This window comes from Choloepus didactylus, chromosome 12 (assembly GCF_015220235.1).
Source record: "Choloepus didactylus isolate mChoDid1 chromosome 12, mChoDid1.pri, whole genome shotgun sequence".
NCBI classification, from domain to species: domain Eukaryota; kingdom Metazoa; phylum Chordata; class Mammalia; order Pilosa; family Megalonychidae; genus Choloepus; species Choloepus didactylus.
This window is the reverse complement of record NC_051318.1, coordinates 33,253,857-33,276,412: the sequence shown is the minus strand read 5'-3', so window position 1 is coordinate 33,276,412 and position 22,556 is coordinate 33,253,857. Positions and strand designations below refer to the sequence as shown.

General features: G+C 37.5%; 1 protein-coding gene across 1 annotated transcript in view; it reads right to left on the bottom strand.

The window, feature by feature from the left end:
- Positions 1-642: 642 nt before the first annotated feature.
- Positions 643-22,556, bottom strand: part of CCDC168 (coiled-coil domain containing 168) — a 28,735-nt gene continuing 6,821 nt past the window's right edge. The window contains exon 3 of the mRNA XM_037799901.1: positions 643-22,474. Within this exon, the coding sequence (XP_037655829.1) occupies positions 714-22,474 (21,761 nt within the window). The 3' untranslated portion in view covers positions 643-713. The remainder of the gene's footprint in view (positions 22,475-22,556) is intronic.

Sequence of the window (22,556 nt, the reverse complement as noted above, 5' to 3'; positions counted from 1 at the left end):
AAGCAGTTCTTATGTTGTAATGGTGAGAATAAAATATTTATAGATGAAATGATATAACTGGGATTTTCTTTAATATACCAAAGGAGAAGAAGTGCATGGGAAGTGGGTGAGGCAGGTTTGACTATGAGTTGAAAGTGTGGGGGCTGGGTGACGGAAACACAGAAGTTCATTATACCATTCTGTCTTCCTTTGTAGATGTTCAAAATTTTCTATAATAAAAAAGTATTAAAATATTCAATCTGGTTGTTCAATACCATGGAAGAAATTCAGGAATTATTTCAGTATTTTGTAGCATTTGACATTGTTGAACCTTCACTTCTACTTGAAACTCTCCCTTTTTAGTTTCTGTGCCCCCACCCTCCTAACTCTAGCTCTTCTCAATCTCATTTATATGCTACAATTCCTCCTCCTCACCCTTTAGTCATTGGTTAGTGCAAAGAGGGCTTCTACCTTCTGTGGACCCCTCCTCTTAGGATGATCAGGAAGCAACATACACTAAAAGGAGAGCTCAGACATGGTAGAAACGTATTCAAAGTCATCTGCTCTCCCTGCTTAGCCTTCCAGAACAATTGGACAAATCTACTGCAGAAACAAAATATATCAGCTTAGAAAACATACCAGGAAGAAACCATTCCACTTTATAGTATTTTATTTTTCAAGAATATCACAACAGCGACCATTTTCCACTTAAAAGGAATCTAGATATGGTAATATCACTTTTCAGGAATTGGCCTTAACTTTAAGGACTCTGAGAGTGACTCCAAAAACTTCTTGGGGGAGCTCCATATATTCCAGGAACTTGACATCTTTGCCACCAGGGGAATTTTAAAATTTTTCTTCCTTAAGGTTTCAGTAGGAATAGTCCAGCGAATGGTTTTGGGTATGACCTCCAGTGAGTCTGCTGGTACACAGGCATAAAAAAATGGCTGGTTTGATTTTCTTGAAGAATAGAAACTGACATCCTCATGATGAGGTTTTGATGATGACTTATGTCTGCTTTGGAAATACTGTTCTGATCTTCCTGACTCATAATCATATACTTTCTTCTTTCTTGACTGTTTCTTTTTACTTGGTGTATCACTGTAATCATCGTCCAAATGAAGGTTGTTCTTTGTGAATACATCAAATGTGGGCTTCTTTCTTTCTTTGCTTTCTAGATGCATGCAAGTTTTGCCTTGGTTGTTCGCAGGATGCAATTTGATATTTGACTCCGTTAAGGGAGCTGAAGAATAATTTGTTTTGCTCCTTATAGTCCCTGAAAGTTTCTCTTCACTGAATGATACAGAAGATGACCCAGATTGAATTTCTGTATTATTTAGTGAACTATGACACAACCAGTCAGGAGACTGTGCTTTGGGGGATGATCGATTTTTTCTATGTTTGTGGGATTTATAAGAAGGTGGTATCATAATTAAGGTATGTTTTCTACCTCTCCTACTGTTATGGGAAGCTGAATCTTCATTATAAAGTTGTTTCCCACCAGTTTTGCTTATTCTCCTCTTGTGGAGATTTTCCAAAGGAATGCCTTTCTGTAATTCAAACGGAATTCTTTGCGATTGCTGACTCAAGTAAGGGTTGGCTTCTAAAAATATATATTCCTCATCCTCATCTTCTTCCAAGTTAGTTGGACTCTCCATGTTGGTCTGTATATCAGTAAATTCTTCAGAAATTTGAACTGAAAGTGCATCAACTAAATGAACAGCATCTTCCTGAATCTTTATGTCAAGAGATTTATGTGTATTTGGTTGTTGAAAACGTACATGATTTTCTTTATCTTTTTTTGGAGTCAGATGAGATTTTACCTCAGGAAGAACACTAGTATCTTTCAGCATCGTGCTGTTTCCATCAAGGTCAGAAGCACCCACAGGGGTTGGCTCCAGGAATTTTCTGTTCAGTGATGAGCTTTCATGAGGACTTTGCTTTTTGAAAGAGATACGCTGTTCTGTATCAATGGGAAGACCACAGCTTCCTCCAACATCATCTACTTTTTTACATACTGCACTTGTGTTTAATTTCAGATCATGTTTGGAAATTGCATTTGGCTTAGGGAGCTCACTTGCAACAGGAAACCCCAGGAGAAAACGAAGGTATTTGTATTGTAAATCAAGATCTATTTGGTGAAGAGATTTTTCCTCAAAAAATAACAAAATGTTGTTTCTTCGTTTTGGTACTCTGACACCAGAATGAATACATGTAGATAAAGGTTCCCTTCTCTCTTGAGCACTGGCTATGGCATAGGATTCTCTAACAATTCTGGGAAACGTTTTCATTTGAATCTCCAATGTTTTCATAGAAAGGTGCATGAAAAGTTTGTCTTTTTCTTCTACTGTGTAGTTCTGGAGAATATGCGGCAATGACATCTTATTATTGGCAGAAATCAGTGAAGATGTTCCACTTAAAGCCAGCTTATTAACACTCTTTAATTTTGTAATGATCTCGGCATTGCTACTTGAAACATTCACAATCAGTGTCTTCACACTGCCAATAGGAGGTGAATCTTCTTGGTATTTGTGTTTTAAGTTAAGTTCTACAGTATCAATCCCTTCTAGAGACATAGAGCATACTTTTTTATCTCTTGGATTCAGCCTCCAACTGTTATCTTCATCTAAAATGGGCTGTTTTGGGAAGGATTTGTTTGCTATTTCTGGTATCAGGTTCAATTTTATTTCAAGTGCTTTTGACTCTAAGTGATTACTGAGCTTACTTTTTTCTTCAGTAGTAAAATCATCTAAAAACGGTTTCCGCTGCAATTTGGGATGTATTGTAATTATATCTGGACCCTCTGCAAAAGGTGGTGACTTCAAGTTATATGTATTAGCTTGTACATTTTCCATTTTATCAGCAGAAAGTTTGTCTTGGATCATAACAAAAGTGAATGATTGTATTTCTAGAGGCTTGTCTCTTTGGCTTGCACATTTTTTGTTCCTTTCAGTCATTGTATTTTTTAGAGGGGATTCAAGGACATGTTTAATTTCTTCATAAACAGGAAGTGAACTTTCTGTACTTGTACTATCCACTATTTTTATTATTTTGCTTTTAATGTGGGGTGGTACGGGCCTAGGGACCCAGAGAGATTTGGGAACAGTTTCTGGTAAAGCTTTCTGTTGCTGGACATTTTGTGTGGTTTTATCCTGTACTGGTTCATTCTGATCCCCTTGCTCAGATGCTGAAGCACACTCTGTGGTATCAAATAGCTGAATCCCACATTGTGTTTTCTCTACCCTTAGAGGTAGGATATTCATATTTATGTTGCTTTCCATGTGTGCTTCCACATTTTCCTTTGGATCTTCAGACAAAAATGGATGCTTTGTGGGTGTGAGAATGGGTTCTGGTACATTTTCTTCTTGCTCAGAAATATGCAAGTCAGGTTCTTTTATAATCCTTGAGGCATCATGCCCTGTGACAATCATTTCTTTCGGTTGAGGAGTTAATTTTTTTTCATTTATTTCACTGCTAAGGTTCGCTTCTGAGTTGACTCTAAGAAGTTTCTTCATTTGTTGCTCATCAGCCACAAAGGGTTGGGTGTCTTGTGGAACTGGTTTTGTAAGTTCTTGTGGAATTGCTGTTACAGTGCTTGAGACATCCCCCTTAACTTCACTAGCATTAGGCGACTCCTCCTGGAATTTAGAAAGATCGATTCTTACTCTTTCGGGGCTTGCCTGGGATTTTACTGTTTCTTCAGTTTGAGGTGGACTCATTGTGGAAATAGAAAGACTTCTGATATATATCCCTGAGGCATCTTTACTCAGTAAAATTTTCTTTTGTTTGTCATATGCAAATTTCTTTCTATTGCTTGGAGTACCACATCCTGCGATACTAAGTATCTGTGGAACGGGGTGATTTGGGGCTTTCACAGTTAAATATTTGGGACTCAATTCACTTTTCAAATCTGTTATTGTTAATCTTCCTTTCTTGCCTTCAAATTTGGGAGAAAGAGGAATATAGGCATAAAATGAATCCCAAGCATTCCTTTGAAAATTATTTTGTAGCTGAGTGTTTTGTTTTGACCTAGACACTTTCACGTCTTTTTTGTGTTTTTGCTTGATTGGGCAGTGACCTGTTATACTCGTGATTACCCGAGCCTCAATTTGAGGTCCCTCTGCCATCAGAGACAGCGCATCCATATTTACAGTATTACTTATGTCCATTTTTATTGTCTCTTTCTCAAGATTCACAGTATGGTTCTTGTGGGTTTGTGTTTTTTCCTCTTTCAGTTCTCGAGTTCTGTTAATGTCTATTTTTAATTTCCCTTCTTCCTGATTCATAGTACTATTATTGTCTATTTCTAATTTTTTTGGTTCAAGATTTACAGTAGGGCTTGGGTCAATTTTATTTTTTCCCTTTAGATCTCCAGACTGAAGTGAAAAAGTTGAGGTACAATAAAGAGTCTTCGGAATTGATTCTTGAACACGTTCCTCTTGTTCTGAAACAAGCAATGTCTGCTCTTTCCCTTCTCTTATTTCTAATATTTTTTGTTCCAGATTTATCACAGGGCTTGTGTCAATTTTATTCTGTTCCTTCAGATCTCCAGATTGAAGTGAAAAAGTCAAGGGGGAATAAAGAGACTTTGGAAGTGATTCTTGAAAACGTTCCTCTTGTTGTGAAACAAGCAATGCATTCTCTTTTCCCCCTCCCATTTCTAATATTTTTTGGTCCAGATTTATTGTAGGGCTTGTGTCAATTTTATTCTGTTCCTTCAGATCTCCAGATTGAAGTGAAAAAGTCGAGGGGGAATGAAGAGACTTCCAAAGTGATTCTCGAACACGTTTCTCTTCTTCTGAAACATGCAAGGCCTGCTCTTTCCCCCCTCTTATTTCTAATATTTTTTGGTCCAGATTTATCATAGGGCTTGTGTTGATTTTATTCTGTTCCTTCAGATCTCCAGATTGAAGTGAAAAAGTCGAGGGGGAATGAAGAGTCTTCCGAAGTGATTGTCGAACACGTTTTTCTTGTTCTGAAACATGCAAGGCCTGCTCTTTTCCCCCTCCCATTCCTAATATTTTTTGTTCCAGATTTATTGTAGGGCTTGTGTCAATCTTACTCTGTTCCTTCAGATCTCGAGATTGAAGTGAAGAAATCGAGGGGGAATAAAGAGACTTTGGAAGCGATTCTCGAACATGTTCCTCTTGTTCTGAAACATGAAAGTCCTTCTCTTTCCGCCTTCTTATTTCTAATATTTTTTGGTCCAGATTTATCATAGGGCTTGTGTTGATTTTATTCTGTTCCTTCAGATCTCCAGATTGAAGTGAAAAAGTCGAGGGGGAATGAAGAGACTTCCAAAGTGATTCTCGAACATGTTCCTCTTGTTCTGAAACATGAAAGTCCTTCTCTTTCCCCCCTCTTATTTCTAATATTTTTTGGTCTGGATTTATCTTAGGGCTTGTGTCAATTTTATTCTGTTCCTTCAGATTTCCAGATTGAAGTGAAAAAGTCAAGGGGGAATAAAGAGACTTCTGAAATGATTCTCGAAAACGTTCCTCTTGTTCTGAAACAAGCAATGCCTGCTCTTTTTCCCCTCCTATTCCTAATATTTTTTGTTCCAGATTTATTGTAGGGCTTGTGTCAATCTTACTCTGTTCCTTCAGATCTCGAGATTGAAGTGAAGAAATCGAGGGGGAATAAAAAGACTTTGGAAGTGATTCTCGAACATGTTCCTCTCGTTCTGAAATATGCAAGGCCTGCTCTTTCCACCTTCTTATTTCTAATATTTTTTCTTCCAGATTTATCATAGGGCTTGTGTCAATTTTATTCTGTTCCTTCAGATCTTCAGATTGAAGTGAAAAAGTTGAGGGGGAATGAAGAGACTTTAGAAGTGATTCTCCAACATGTTCCTCTAGTTCTGAAACATTCAATGCCTGCTCTTTCCCCTCTCTTATTCCTAATAGTTTCTGTTCCAGATAGATTGTAGGGCTTGTGTCAATTTTAATCCCTTCCTTCCGACCTCCAGATTGAAGTGAAAAAGTTGAGGGGGAATGAAGAGGCTTTTGAAGTGATTCTCGAACATGGTCCTCTTGTTCTGAAACAAGCAAGGCCTGCTCTTTCCCCCCTCTTATTCCTAATACTTTTTGTTCCAGATTTATTGTAGGGCTTGTGTCAATTTTATTCTGTTCCTTCAGATGTCCAGATTGAAATGAAAAAGTCAAGGGGGAATAAAGAGACTTCCGAAGTGATTCTGGAACATGGTCCTCTTGTTCTGAAACAAGCAATGCCTGCTCTTTTCCCCATCTTTTTGCGTCAACCTTCTTATTTTCTGCTTGTATTTCTGGTAGTATCAGTACACTGGGATCCACTGTAGTTTTCTTGTCCACATTTATTTCCAGTGGTGTTGTGTTTCCATTTTGAAGTGGAAAGTTAAGAGAAAGGACAGATTTTGGCCTGGTGTCATGTACTCTTTCAGACACCCACAATACCTGCTTTTTCATAAAAATTTCTTGTACTTCCCTATTTTGGAGGGTATTCAACTCTGGGATATTCATTTTCTGTGATGAGTCCCTTGTCTCTGGTGTTAACACTTGGAGAGAAAATGTTGTGCTTATTTTATTGTTACTTGGTACGTCTTTCTTTGGTTCAACAAATGTACATATATCCACAGACTTTGGAAATGCTTTTGATAAAGTTTCTTGGTGCTGGGCATTTCGTTTTGAAACAGAAGATTCTTGTCCTTGTGTACTTACAGGGGTGCCAAATATGGTATGCTTTTCCTTGGATATTTTCCTTGACCAAGAAACTGAAAGCTTGGGCCTTATTTTATGGTTTAAGTTATCCATTATTTTAGCTTCTTTCTTCAGATTTCCAATTATAGCTGGATCTATTACGGTGTAGGAAACAACACAAGTTTCTGGTTTGTGTTTTTCTGGCTGAGACTTTTGCTCTGGAAAGACCCACCCCAGACTTTCACTACTTATCATAGCAAATCCTGTAAAATAAATGTCTTCATCCTGTGAAGGTAAGACTAATCCATTCAGATCTCCTTCTGATTCGACTTGTGGAGGTTCCTTTCTTTGCTGTATACTGATTTTGAAGTTTGAGATATATTGCTGCACTGCCTCTTTGTGTGGTGCAGAATGTTCTGCTTTTTTAACACAGTTTTCACTATTACCACCAACTGACTTTCTCTTTGCTAGTTTCTGGGTATCTGATGACTCCTGAAGATTTTGCTGTGGAAGAGAGGACCCAGTGATTCCTGATGTGTCTTTGTCCATTTGTATTCCCAAATCCATATAAAAGGAAGGTACAGATGGCATGGAAAGAAAAGTCTTTGTTGGAACCACACATGGTTCACCTTTACCTTCATGCACTTTTTTGTCTGCTTTTTTAATATTCAACACAAATTCCTTTGCATTAAGTAGGGGTGAATTTGGTGACATCTTTGCATCTTTGCAATGCATCCTGAGCCTCATATTTACTGTTTTCCCCTTGTACCTATCTCCTTTCTGCAGCATTTGTTGGTTTCCCTTTCTTATTTCACAATCGATTGCTTGTATAGCTACTTTTTTCTCTGCATCTGATGATGCTGGAAGTGCTAGTGGGAGTAGAGAGGATCTTCTAGTTCCTAGCATTTTTTCATCTATTTGTGTAACTTTATCCAATTTAAGGTTAGGTGGAGAAGGCTTAGAAGTATACATTTTTCTTAGAACAATACCTTGACCTTCCTGTTCCTTTTTTTCTTGCCTTATTTTAATGTTCAGATGCACTTCTGTTCTATGGAGCATTTTTGAAGGAGGTGATTTCTTTGCCTTCAAAGTTATATCTGTGGGATGCATCATGTCTCTTGTATCTACTGCTTTTTCTCTGACCCTCTCTTCTTCCTGAGGCACATGTTGTTTTCTTTTTTTAGCACATTTTGTGATATCATTATCAAATGGCTCTGTATGTACTATTTCCCCTGCATTTGATATTGTCGGCCAAACAGGCCCTGAAATTCGTAGCATTTCATCATCTACTTGTATTTCTTTATTCAATTTGAGGTGAGGTCGAGATAATGAAGTAGAAGGCTTGGTTAGAACCATGCCTGGTTCATTCTTACATCCCTGAGCCTTCTTTTCTTGATGTTTGAGGAGCATTAGGATGTTTTTCAGAATATTTAAAATTTCATGAGCAACTGGTTCTGCATATACTACTTTCCCAGAATCTGATAATTCCTTGCAGTTTTCTTGTAAAAAAGAGGTTCTTGTTGACATTGGCAGGCCTTTTTCCTTGATTCTGGTATTCACTTGAAGGTGAAGTGGGGAAGATGGGCAAGTACAAGTTTTACTCAGCACTACATCTTGCTCACCCTTATCTTCCTGGACCTTTCCCTCTGGCTCTTTAGTTTGCCACTGAAGGTCAGTTGGACAATGTGTATGTAAAATAGGTGATTCCTTTGTCTTCAGATCTGTATCAGTGGTGTCCACTACACCATTCATAGCCACATTTTTTCCTCTATCATTTTCCTTTTTCTGTAGCATTTGTTCTTTTAACTTTTTTACCTCATTTGAGAATTCTTCCTCAATTGGTTCTACATGTGCCACTTTTTCTGCACCTGATGAGTTCCTGGACCTTAGTTGTGGAAGAGGCAATCTTGTAATTTTTATCATGTATCCCTCTCCTTCTTTTGTATCAGATTTAAGAGGTAGTTGAGTAAGTAAAGAAGCACAAATGTTTGTGAGACCCATAACTAGTTCACTTCTATCTTCCTGCACCTTTCTCTCTAGCTCTTCAGCTTTGCATTGCAATTCTTCGATACAGAGTATATGTGAAAATGGTAATTTCTTTGCCTTCAAATACGTACATTTTGGCAGCATTTTGTCTTTCATATCTGTTTTGAATCTATCTCCCTCTTCTTTCTGTGTTGTAGATTGCATTGGTCCTTTTCTTTCGCTTAACATACAACCGTCAATTGACTCAGTATATGCTTTATTGCCTGGTTCTGATGGATTTTCAGTCTTGAGCAGTGGCAAGGATTGTGTTATTCCTAGCATGCCTTCCTTTTCATTTACTCTAATGTCTTGCTTAAGACAAGGTGAAGGAGAAGGTAAGGAAGCAAAAGTTTTTCTCAGAACCATCCCTGGTTCACTTTTGTCTTCCTTCACCTTTTCCCCTTGCTTTTTAATATTCAAAGATAATTTCTTTCTATTGAATTGATGTGCAAGAGGGGATGTCTTTGCTTTCAAATTTATTTTTGGAGGGAGTACTATACCTTGCCTGTCTAACAATTTCACTGTGTCCATTGCCTCTTTATTTGGCATCTGTTGATCAGCTTTTAACATTACATTATTGGAGCTAATATCTTCATTTGACTCTTCATTTCTGGCTTTCCCTTCATCTGATGGTACATGGAGCTTTAATTGAGAAGGAGAGCATCTCACAAAACCAAGCAAGTCTTTGTTTACTTTAATACTTATATCTAATATATGATGAGATGGAGAAGGCATGGAATTATGAGCTTTTGGCAGAACTACATCAAGTTTTCTTTTTCTTTCATGTTCCTGTTCTACCTTCACGTCAGCGCTCCACTGTTGTTCCTTTCTCTTGCTTAGAGTACCATCCTCAATAATATTGAACACATGTGGAAGTGGTGATGTCTTTTCCTTGAAAACTGCATCTATTGGGTGCATTAAGCCATTCATGGCTAGTGTTTTTACTCTGTCCTCTTCTTTATGTGGTAGATGTTTTGTTTTCTTAACATGCCTCAAAATATCACTATCAATGTACTCTGAAGACGCTATTTGCCCTGAAGCCAATGATTCCTGGAGCTTAAGGTGTGGCACACAGTGTTTTATTATTCCAAGCTCACCATTCTTTTCTTTTATTGTGTCCCCTTTAATGTGAATCGAAGAAGTTTTAAAAGCACAGGTTTTGCTCAGAATCACAACTGTTTTCCCCTTACCATCCTGCCCCATTTTCTTTTGCTCTTTGATGTTCAACTGCAGTTCTGTTGTTTTGAGTATAGAGGAAAGGGGCGATTTCTCTGCCTTGAAAGCTATATACTTGCGATGCATTCTGCCTTTCTCAGTAATATTTACTTTATCCTCTGTTTTCTGTATCATGTATGTTGTTCTTTTTAAATCACTTGAGTTATCATGCAAAGTTGACACTCTATGTTTTAGTTTCCCTGAATCCGATGACTCCATGTGCCATGGTGGTGGAAGAAAAGATCGTGATACTCCTAGTTTGTCTTCTTTGCATTCAATACCTGTGTCTAATTTGAAATCAGATAGAGAAGGTATTTTCAGAACCTCATCTAGTTCACTTTTTCTTTCCTGTTTGTGGCCAATTCCCTCTTTTATGTTGGTCTGTACTTCTCTAGTTTGGGGACCACTGCCCTTAGCAATAATAGGTACACATGAAAGTGGAAATTTCTTTGCCTTGGAAGTTGTGCCTTTGAAGTGCATCATGTTTTTCATATTTACTCTTATTTGTCTGTCCTCTTCTTTCTGTGGCATGCATTCTATTGTTTTCTTTACATCACTAGTGATATCACCCTGAATAGGCTCTTTATTTGCTGTTTTCACTGCATCTGATGATTTCTTTTGTGACAGTTTTGGAAAAGAATGTCTTATCTTAATTCTATTATTTTCATTTTTCATTCTTATAGCCAATTTTAAATGAGATGTAGGTATGGGAGTGCTGTAATTGGTTAGAACCACATGTGGTTCAACGTTAACTTTTTGTGACTTTTTATCTTGAGTTTTGAGGTCTAAATGAAATTTCTGTGAAATTGGTGATTTCTTTTTAATCAAAGGTCTAACTTTTGCCATTTTTAGTTTCTTTTCTTCCTGCATCACATATTCTTTGGCTTTTTTTACACTGCTTGAAATATCACAACAAGTAGACTCTTTATACGCTATTTTCCCTACATCTGAGGACTCCTGGAGTATTAATTGTACAAAAGAAGATCTTGTTTTTATTAGCATGGCTTCCTTTCCTCTACTTCTTATGTCCAATTCAGAGTAAGGTGGAAAAGAGATGGAAGCAAAAGATGTACTCTGAGTCCCAACATGCTTACTTTCCTGCAACTTTTTCTCTTCTTCTTCACTACTCAGCAGCAGTTCCTGTGAAAGTGAAGATTTCTTTGCTTTCAAATATATGCCTTTGGAATCTTCCTGCAACATTTTTTCTTCTTTGCCACTTACCAGCAGCTCCCGTGAAAGCAAAGATTTCTTTGCTTTCAAATGTATTCCTCTGGAATCTTTCTGCAATGTTTTCTCCTCTTCTTCACTACTCAGCCACAGTTCTCGTGAAAGTGAAGATTTCTTTGCTTTCAAATATCTTCCTTTGGAATCTTCCTGCAATGTTTTCTTTTCTTCTTTGCCACTCACCAGCAGTTCCTGTGAAAGTGAAGATTTCTTTGCTTTCAAATATATTCCTTTGGAGTCTTCCTGCAACGTTTTCTCCTCTTCTTCATTACTCAGCAGCAGTTCCCGTGAAAGTGATTTCTTTGCTTTCAAGTGTATTCCTTTGGAATCTTCCTGCAATGTTTTTTCTTCTTCTTTGCCACTCACCAGGAGCTCCCGTGAAAGTGAAGATTTCTTTGCTTTCAAATATATTCCTTTAGAATCTTCCTGCAACGTTTTCTCTTTTTTGCCATTCACCAGCAGTTTCTGTGAAAGTGAAGATTTCTTTGCTTTCAAATATATTCCTTTGGAATCTTCCTGCAACGTTTTCTTTTCTTCTTTGCCACTCACCAGCAGTTCCTGTGAAAGCGAAGATTTCTTCGCTTTCAAATATATTCCTTTAGAATCTTCCTGCAACGTTTTCTCCTCTTCACTACTCAGCAGCAGTTCCCGTGAAAGTGGTTTCTTTGCTTTCAAGTGTATTCCTTTGGAATCTTCCTGCAATGTTTTTTCTTCTTCTTTGCCACTCACCAGGAGCTCCCGTGAAAGTGAAGATTTCTTTGCTTTCAAATATATTCCTCTGGAATCTTTCTGCAATGTTTTCTCCTCTTCTTCACTACTCAGCCACAGTTCTCGTGAAAGTGAAGATTTCTTTGCTTTCAAATATCTTCCTTTGGAATCTTCCTGCAATGTTTTCTTTTCTTTTTCGCTACTCAGCAGCAGTTCCCGTGAAAGCAAAGATTTCTTTGCTTTCAAATATACTCCTTTGGAGTCTTCCTGCAACGTTTTCTCCTCTTCTTCATTACTCAGCAGCAGTTCCCGTGAAAGTGATTTCTTTGCTTTCAAGTGTATTCCTTTGGAATCTTCCTGCAATGTTTTTTCTTCTTCTTTGCCACTCACCAGGAGCTCCCGTGAAAGTGAAGATTTCTTTGCTTTCAAATATATTCCTCTGGAATCTTTCTGCAATGTTTTCTCCTCTTCTTCACTACTCAGCAACAGTTCCCGTGAAAGTGAAGATTTCTTTGCTTTCAAATATATTCCTTTGGAATCTTCCTGCAACGTTTTCTTTTCTTTTTTGCTACTCAGCAGCAGTTCCCGTGAAAGCAAAGATATCTTTGCTTTCAAAAATATTCCTTTAGAATCTCCCTGCAATGTTTTCTTTTCTTCTTTGCCACTCACCAGCAGTTCCTGTGAAAGCGAAGATTTCTTCGCTTTCAAATATATTCCTTTAGAATCTTCCTGCAACGTTTTCTCCTCTTCTTCACTACTCAGCAGCAGTTCCCGTGAAAGTGAAGACTTCTTTGATTTCAAATATATTCCTTTGGAATCTTCCTGCAATGTTTTCTTTTCTTCTTTGCCACTCACCAACAGTTCCTGTGAAAGCAAAGATTTCTTTGCTTTCAAATACATTCCTTTAGAATCTTCCTGCAATGTTTTCTCTTCTTTGCCACTCACCAGCAGTTCCTGTGAAAGTGAAGATTTCTTTGCTTTCAAATATATTCCTTTGGAATCTTCCTGCAACGTTTTCTTTTCTTTTTTGCTACTCAGCAGCAGTTCCCGTGAAAGCGAAGATTTCTTCGCTTTCAAATATATTCCTTTAGAATCTTCCTGCAACGTTTTCTCCTCTTCTTCACTACTCAGCAGCAGTTCCCGTGAAAGTGGTTTCTTTGCTTTCAAGTGTATTCCTTTGGAATCTTCCTGCAATGTTTTTTCTTCTTCTTTGCCACTCACCAGGAGCTCCCGTGAAAGTGAAGATTTCTTTGCTTTCAAGTATATTCCTTTGGAATCTTTCTGCAATGTTTTCTCCTCTTCTTCACTACTCAGCAACAGTTCCCGTGAAAGTGAAGATTTCTTTGCTTTCAAATACATTCCTTTAGAATCTTCCTGCAATGTTTTCTCTTCTTTGCCACTCACCAGCAGTTCCTGTGAAAGTGAAGATTTCTTTGCTTTCAAATATATTCCTTTGGAATCTTCCTGCAACGTTTTCTTTTCTTTTTTGCTACTCAGCAGCAGTTCCCGTGAAAGCGAAGATTTCTTCGCTTTCAAATATATTCCTTTAGAATCTTCCTGCAACGTTTTCTCCTCTTCTTCACTACTCAGCAGCAGTTCCCGTGAAAGTGGTTTCTTTGCTTTCAAGTGTATTCCTTTGGAATCTTCCTGCAATGTTTTTTCTTCTTCTTTGCCACTCACCAGGAGCTCCCGTGAAAGTGAAGATTTCTTTGCTTTCAAGTATATTCCTTTGGAATCTTTCTGCAATGTTTTCTCCTCTTCTTCACTACTCAGCAACAGTTCCCGTGAAAGTGAAGATTTCTTTGCTTTCAAATATATTCCTTTGGAATGTACTGTTTTTTCCCAAGCTTTTTTGACTCTTTCTATTTGTTGCATCTGTTTTGCCTTTTTTATATGGCTTAAAATATCATCAATTGGTTCTTCATATATTCCCTTTGCATGTGATAATTCCTGTGGTTTTAATGGTTGAAAACAGGAGCTTGTTATTCCTTGTATGTCTTCCTCTCCTTTTATTCCAGTACCCCTTTTCAAGTGAGGCGGAGAAAGAATGGAAGCACAGGGTTTATCCAGGAGTACACCTCGATCACCTTGTTCTTCCTGTATCATTTGCTCTTGTTCTTTAATTTTCCATTGTAGTTCCTTTTCATGAAGTATATGTTTAAAATGTGTTTTCTTTCCTTTCAAAGTGATACACTTGAGGCCTATTATGTCTCTCACATCTACTATATTTTCTCTATCTTCCTTCTTTTTCTGGGACAAATGTTTTGATTTTGTTACATTGCTTAAAAAAGCTTTATTAATTAACTCTGAATATGATGTTTCCCTGACACTTGATGACACCTGGATCTTTAGTGGTGGAAGGCAATCTCTTAGTATTCCTGGCTTATTTTTTCCTACTTTTATTCTTGAGTTAAAATTAGGAGATGGTAAGGAAGCCCGTAAGTTTGTCAGTTTCACACCTGATTTATCTCTACTCTCCTGCACCTTACTCTCTTGCTTTTTAATGTCCAACAGCAACAGCATTTCCTTTCTATTGACTATATGTGACAGTGATGATTCCTTTGCCTTCAAAATTATAACCTCGGGGCCCACTATTCCTTTCACATCTGCTTTTACTCTACCTTTCTCCACTTTCTGAGGTAGATATTGTTTTTCTTTTTTTATATTATTTGAGATAACTCTGTCTATTGTCTCTTTATTTAATCTGAGGTGAGATGAAGCAGCTATGGAATTGTATATTTTTGTCACAACCAAATCTGATTTACCTTTTCTGTGTTTCATATTTACCATTTTCTTTTTTATGTTCTGCTGCAGTTCTGGTTTGTTGCTTGGGGTACCACAGTCAGGGTCATGGAGTGTATGTGAAAACACACACACTGATTTATTTAACTTCAGAGCTCTTGTTCTGAAGTATATTATGTTTTTCTCGTCTCCTTTCGTAATGCTAATCTTCTGTGCTTTATTTTCTGGCAAAATAGGCACATGGATATGAAGAGACTGTAAAAAAGTTTCAGATAGACATACTTCTTTTTGTACCTCTTGATTTGTGTTATATAATTCCACCTTCTCTCTAACTTTTTGCTTGGGTGGGCTACCATTTGATATTGAATCAATTATCTGTGCCCTGTCTGGTGATTTCTTTCCTTTTGGAAATGAAACAATCCAGTATTTTATATTTTTATCACATGATTCTAAAGGCAGCCTTTTATTTTGTTCTTTAATTTTCTTTGGGATATCTAAGGGCATAAGCCATTTCAGTCCATGCTCACATACAGTATTTGGTTGATCTTTAGAAAATAAGTCTAATCCTTTTGCTCTGCTTGACACGTTACCTATTCCTATTGTGGAATGAGATGAAGGTTTTGGAAGAGACTTATTTGTAAATTTTTTTGGCTGTTCTTCCTTTCCTGTAATTAGCAAGTCAATTGTTTCTGCTCTTGGAGTGTGACCCATGGCACTACCTACTTCTGATGCTGTCCTTACACATGGTTTCTTACTTTGCAGTGCATCCAGTGAAGAGTGAGAAGCAGGCTTTAGAAAAGCCTGGTGCCTCCACTCCAGTTGCTCTACTACTTTTTCTGCAATAAGCAAGCCAATTCCTTCCACACTCAGTTTTTGATCCATGATGCCAAGTACATCTTTTGATGCCGTCCTTACACATGGTTTCTTACTTTGCAGTGCATCCAGTGAAGACTGAGATGCAGGCTTTAGAAAAGCCTGGTGCCTCCACTCCAGTTGCTCTACACTTTGTGCAATAAGCAAGCCAATTCCTTCCACACTCAGATTGTGATCCACGGTGCTAACTACGTCTTCTGCTGCTGTCCTTACACATTGTGTCTTACTTTGAAGTGTATCCAGTGAAGAGTGAGAAGCAGGTTTTAGAAAAGCCTGGTGCCTCCACTCCAGTTGCTCTACTACTTTTTTTGCAATAAGCAAGCCAATTCCTTCCATGCGCAGATTATGATCCATGATGCCAACAACATCTTCTGGCACCTTCTTTACACATGGTGTCTTACTCTGAAGTGTATCTAACAAAAGATGAGGAGCAGTCTTTGGAAAAGTCTGGCATATACCTTCTGGTTGCTCTTCTTCCTTTCCAGCAGTAGGTAAGCCAATTCCTTCTGTATTGGAAGTGTGAAACATTGGCATCTTCATCTGAAGTATATCCATTGAAGAGAAAGAAACAGATGTTGGATGAGCCTCAGATGTACTTTCCTGATGCTGTTCTTCTCTTTCTGTAATACACGAATTACTTCCTTCTGAACATGGAGATTGATCTGCTGGAATACCTGCTTCATTTGATGCTTTCTCTACCACTGGACTCAAAACTTTTGAACTCATTATTCCTTTTGCTGATACTTCTTTCCTGAACTTATCAATGTGGGGTTGATGCAACATGCGAGAGGAAGTGGGTTCCAGACTATTTTCATTTGGTGATTTCATCAGATTTAGCTGTGGAGGAATTTGTATCTGCTCTCTTGGTTTGTCTTTCTCCCTCTTTACTTCTGTACACTCTTCCATATGAGATGGAATATATCCAGAGTCACAAATATCTTTCAGAACAAAATCTGCTACAGTTTTACCTTGCTGGAACTTCTTCTGTATCTTAATGTTACATTTCAGTTCCTTTTTTTTGCTTCTGGTTCTATATACTGTCATATCAAGCAGCTGGAAAACAAGTGCTTTCTTTGCCTTAATTTTTATCCCTTTGGGATACATGGTGCTTATAACTAGAGGAGAAATAAGCACATTTGGATGAACAGAATCTGGGGTAATCCCTGGACCATATGGCCTTTGCTGTTCCCTTTGCATGGCCACGCTCCCCTCTGATTCCTTTCCATCTCTTTGTTTGAAAGTGCCAACACTCTCTATTGTGTTAATGAGTTGTCCTCCAGCTGGGGAATACTTTAAAACTAGATTGGGAGTTATAGCTGTTTTCATGTTTCCTGCTTTTTTAAATTCTTTCTTCTTTCTAATTTTTTTTCTCTTCTCCTGCTTTTTAATAAGCAAGAGTAGTCTTTCTGTATTTCCTGACATAGGATCTATATTTGACATGTATGTTTTGTATGAGATTTTCTTTTCCTGTTGAACTGAACCCTTTACAACTGCATCTTTTATTTTTACTTCTTTCTTTGGCTTTGCAGTAAGAAGTTGATCTAGTAGGTAAGAGGAAACAGACTTCAGAATAGCTCTTGTGAAAGGCTTCTGTTGCTGGGCCTTAAGCCCTGGAATTAGTAATTGTTGTTCTTTTGAATGTGATGGGCTGTTAATTACCTTCAATTCTTTTTTCTGCTGTGGAATTGACAGTTTTAAATCTTGTTTTGTTATGAATTCTATTGTCTCCTTCATGGGACAAGGAATAGATTCCAGACTGGTCTCAGGAATCAGGTCTATTTTCTGTATCTCTTGCTTCAGGAAAGATTTCTGTTTCCCTTTAATGAAGACTTCTCTTCTTTCACTTCTTGGGATACCAAGCTCAGTGCAATCAGTGTCTCCTTTCTGTGAAGGTGATTCAGAGCACATCTTTCCTTTCGAATCTTCCTCGAATTTGACCTGACGAAGCTGCTCTATTTGTTGCAAGCTAGTCTTTAACTGTTGGATATATTGTTGGGGTGTGTCTATTAAAATTTTTTGGTGTTTTTGTTCCTTTTCTCCAACATATTGTCCCAATTTTCTAATGTGGCTGTACTTATCAGTCGATCCTGCAGAAGACATTTGCCTTTCATTTAGTGTTTTCGCCACCTTTAGCTGTGGAAGAATGTGTATCCTCTCTTCTCGTTTGTCTTTCTCCATTTTTATTTCTGTAAGCTTTTTAATGTGAGTTGTAATGCATCCAGAGTCAAAAATAGCTTTCAGAACTAAATCTACACTTTTACTCTCTTGGAATACTTTCTTCTGTTTAAGGTGATATCCCCATTCTTTTTTATTGCCTCCAGTATCATACCTAGTACCAGTAAGCAGCTGGCAAACAGGTGCTTTCTTTTTCTTCAGTTTTACCTGTTTGGTCTGGAAAGTGTTTTTCACTTCTGTTGTTTTTGCCTTAACTTTATGTCTCACAATTTCAGGATGTGTAAGTGTATGAGCATTAACAGAACTCCAGGTAGTTTCTGGTAGTTCTGGCTCTTGCCGTTTCTTTTGCATGGCAAGGTGCTCTTGCTCCTCTAGTTCATGTCCTTTTTCCTGTAATGAATTGTCACTCTCTGTTGCATTAATAGAATGTACATCAATTAATGATTTCTCTGCCTTTGGAACCAGAACATCAGGATGTGCTCTTGTTTTCCAGTTTGTGGTTTTAATTTTTTTCTTCTGATTTTCAATTTGAAGCAGATGTGTCTTAGAGAAAAATACAGACTTGGGACTAATCTCTTCTACAGTTTCTATCTTTACTTTGCCTTCTATTAAATCACTTTTTGTTTTCTGAAGAGCGACATTCTTGGGGCACACTGTACTGATTAAGGGTGATTGTGATTTGAAGGGACCAGGCTCTCTCATTTGATCTGCCCCAAATCCAAGTGGCTGGGTATATTGTGGAGCTGTTCTAAATGAAACCCAGTGTTCATACTCTTTTTTCTCTCTAACTTTTGCTTTGTTGGGGGCATTGCTCTTACTTGAAGATTCTGCATATATATTCCAGGTACTAGGTGACTGCTCCATTTTTATGTGTGGTGGAATAGGCATAGAAGCACATATAGAAGTTAGCTCTGCATTGAATACAGGTTTATCTTTCTCTATTTCTATCTTCTGGGCTTTAAAGTTCTCTTCCTGTTTCTTATTAATGCTTAGAAAAGCACGGCATGTGTCATTACTAAGTGATTGTGAGACTGTTGATTGCTTTGTCTCCAAAGATATACCTTTGGGACTTACACTTGACATGTCAACTATTTCTGGGCTACCAGTCTGTCTTTCAATTTCTTCTGGAGTAGGCAAATGCTTGCCAATAGAATCTAGGACAATTCCTGTCAAACTATTGTACTGACATTTTTCCATCATAATAGAATTGGCAATAGTCTTTCTATCACATTTATTAGATATAGAATGACCTGTTGGATCTCTCAGTTCTGTACAAACTTTTGATTTCTCCAGTTTTGGGAGTCCAATATGGAGACTAGTTGTCACATTGTTTTTTTCTATTTTTACATTTTTTTCTGGATTCCTTTTGTAAATCTGACTTTTGGGGAAAAACTGTTCTACTAAAATGACACCTTCTGACTTGCCAGGATCAGATTCCTTCATGAGATATGCATTTACCAAGAAGTTTTTAATATACAATGGACCAGTTTCTATCAATTGTTCTTGCTTCTCTTCCTCACTTTCTCTATCATGCAGTTTTGCTTCTTTAAAAATGTTCAAAGCTTCTTTCTTGCCAGTGGAATCTGAACACCTTGCTGTTTTTTGAAGTGTTCCCTTATACAGAGGGCCCCTTTCTGTTGTTTTGAATGAAAGTTGATCAATCACTAAACTGGGTGGTGGAATCATAGCAGTCTCAGTAACTCGTGTGCTTTTTGTTGTACGGTGGCTTTCCTTCGTCTTATCAACTTGATACTGATTCATTATGTGGCAGGGAGTAGAACCCAGAGTAATTTCTGGAAATGATGTTGGTTGCTGCACATCTAGCTCTCTAACAAGAAAATCCTGAACTTTCCTTCTTCTTGAACTATACACTTCATTTTTTGATTTGACCAGGTCAGGCTTCTTTTTTTGGTGTTTATCAGATTTGAGTAATTGTATATATAGTGGTGTTTCTTCTGGTACAGTTTCTTGGTACTCTTTTTCTTCCACTGTTTCTTTCTCTTTATCTTTTGCAGTACTTCCCTTACCACAAGAATATGTATTCCATGCTTTCCTTTCACCTGATTTTTCTGGCTTTATTTGCATAAGATTGACATGTTTGCTTAACATGTCTGCATCTGCTCTTAATTTTTTATCCATTCCAATGTCAGATGAAGTTGGTATGGGAGAACTACTATTATTTAAAAATGCATCTGCCTCATGTTTTTCTGGTAACGTTAATTTTGTTTTGTATTTACACTTGCATTTCAGTTTCTTTCTATGGCTTGGAGAACGACATCCTGCAACATGCAGTAACTGTGAAATTAGTAGCTTCTTTGCCTTCATAGTTAAACACTCTTGACTCATAGTCCTTTTCATGTATTCTAACTGCACTGTACTTCTTTGCTTTTCATTTTTAGATAAAACAGGCGTAGAGAAATCAAAAGGCTCTGAGACATTCATTTGCATTGTGTTGCTTGATATGTTTTGCATATCAGTCAACTCAGACTTCCATGCTTCTCCATCAGGTGGTGATTTCTCTAGCTTTGGGTAAGTATGATTGTATATTTTTACTCTTGGTTTATCCATCTCTGCTTTTGGTCTGCCATGTTTTTTAATATCTATTTTGACATCAGTTGAACTAGGTGTGGGAGACAAAAGTGCATTAGCTATTTTATTTTGCTGTACGTCTTTTATCTTAGATTTTGAATTGTTTTCTGGTTCCTTCCTACAGTGTAGATTATCAGGCACAGTGATATTAAGCACCTGTGAACATGGATGCTTCTTTGCCTTCATAGTTCCACATTTGGGATCTAAACTTTTCCTTCCTAGAAATCTTAATATATTTCTTTTCTTTTTAGAACCAGTTAAAACAGACTGCGTGACCATTGTTAGCAAATCTCTTTGTAACTCTTCATTTTCTTTGCCAATAAGACTATCTAGTTTCCTTCCAGAGCTTTCATCACATGGCTCTGCAAACATTGATTTCCCTGTTTTGGTAGGTGGAATATTTTGACCAACTGTGTATTTTATCACTTTTTGTGTTTCCATATTCTCTGCTACTTGTGGGGAAACTGCACTGTGAACATCCAGCTTTCCTGTAGTGCTCCCATCAGATGTGGTACTATACTCCGCTTTATCAATTACAAGATTGTCAACCATTGTTTTCCCTGATTTTGGACATGGCATCTTTTCACCTATTGTACCTAATATGTTTTTTTGTAGTGGGATGTTCTTCAGCTTTTCGCTTTGAAATACAGTCATTATAGCAGACTGAATAGACTCCAAAATGTTTTCTGAAACCAGTGTTTGCTGCTGTACTTCTTTCTCTGTAATAAGCATATTTTGATCTGTTCTACTACCCATATTCAGGAACTGCTGACCTGATTCAAATAAAACGTCTTTGCCACCTTTTTCTTCTTCATTTTGCCATTTCGTTTCTGTGTCACTTGAGATACTCAGTTTATTAGAGGAATCTGTATACAATGTTTTCTCTTCATCTTGTTTCAATTGTGTCATATTGCTTGTTTTTCTTAACTGGTCTTTCTCTGTTTTCACTTTTTTAAGCATTTTTATGCCAGACAAAACAGGTGGAGGTGAAAAATAGGTATTCATAAATATATCTGACACACCTTGAGATATTTCTTTGGCCAGGTTTTCCAAATTGTACTCCTGTTGCTTCCTATGGCTTAGGGTTTCACACTTAGTGATATTACTTGTCTCTAAAATTGATGGCATCTCGGCTTTCAGAGTTTCATTCTTAGGGATTTGTGTTGCATGTCTCTGCCCTTTAATCTTAGATAAAGCAGGCATAGAGAAATCAGAAGGCTGTAAGAATGGTAATCCTGCCTTTTCCTCAATAAAAGGATCATCAGGTTGCCATCTATGACTTCCCTCATATCGTTTGCCTATTTTATTGGGTAAACGTTCATCCATCACTGATTCCTCTGAAGTTTGAGATGGAATCTTTGGATCTTTTGCAGATGCTAGACCTTCTTGTGTGTTGATGTGTCTTTCTGATGTCTTGACTTGAAGCAGATCTTTTATGTGGCAAGAAACAGCCTCTAAAATAGTTTCCATAAAAGTTGTTTTTTGTGGCACCTCTTGCTCTGTTACAAGCAATTTCTTAATTTTTCTGTTTCCTGAAGTGTTAAAATCTGCATCAGATCTAACAAGGTCTGGTTCTTTCTTTTGATGTTCAGAAGACATGGATTGTTGGGTAAAGTAGGGAAAGGTTTCTAGTAAAGCTTCTTTCTTTTCCTCTTCTTGCATTTCTACTTCTCTGTCATTTAAGGTATAGCCCTTATCAATGGAATAGGTACGTGGCACATGACTGGATTGTATTTTCCTTAATATGTTTGTTTCTTTTGCATTACAAGTTTCCACATCAGGTGAAACTGGTACGGCAGAGAAACAGGTATTCAAAAAGGCATCTGACACACCTTCCCCTTGTTTCATCTCTTTCATCTTGGCTTCAAAGTTGCATTTATGTTTCTTTCCGTGGCTTGTGTTAACAATTCTAGTGTTACTGAGTACTTGTGATGTTGGTGGCTTCTTTGGCTTCAAAGTTACCCATTTGGAACTCAGTGTACTTTCTGTGCCTAATTGTGATGTGTTTTTCTGCTCTTCAGATTCTGATAAAATGGGCATGGAGAAAGCAAAAGGTTCTAGGGTTCTTGCTTGTAAATCTTTTTGTAACCTTATCTTTTCCTCTGAAATAGAACTAGCAAGTTCCTTTCTAGGGCCTCTTTCAGATGGGATGTCACTCTTTGTTGTATCAATTAAAAATTCACTAATGGACTTCCCTATCATTGGAGATGAAATCTTTGGAATCTCTGTCTTCTGAAAGCTTTTTTGTGTTATTGTTCTTTTCTTTGGCTCTTCAAATGGGAATGTATTCAAAATGGAATGAAATATAGTCTCTAATATACTTTGTGTGATAAGTTTTTGTTCTTGCGGATC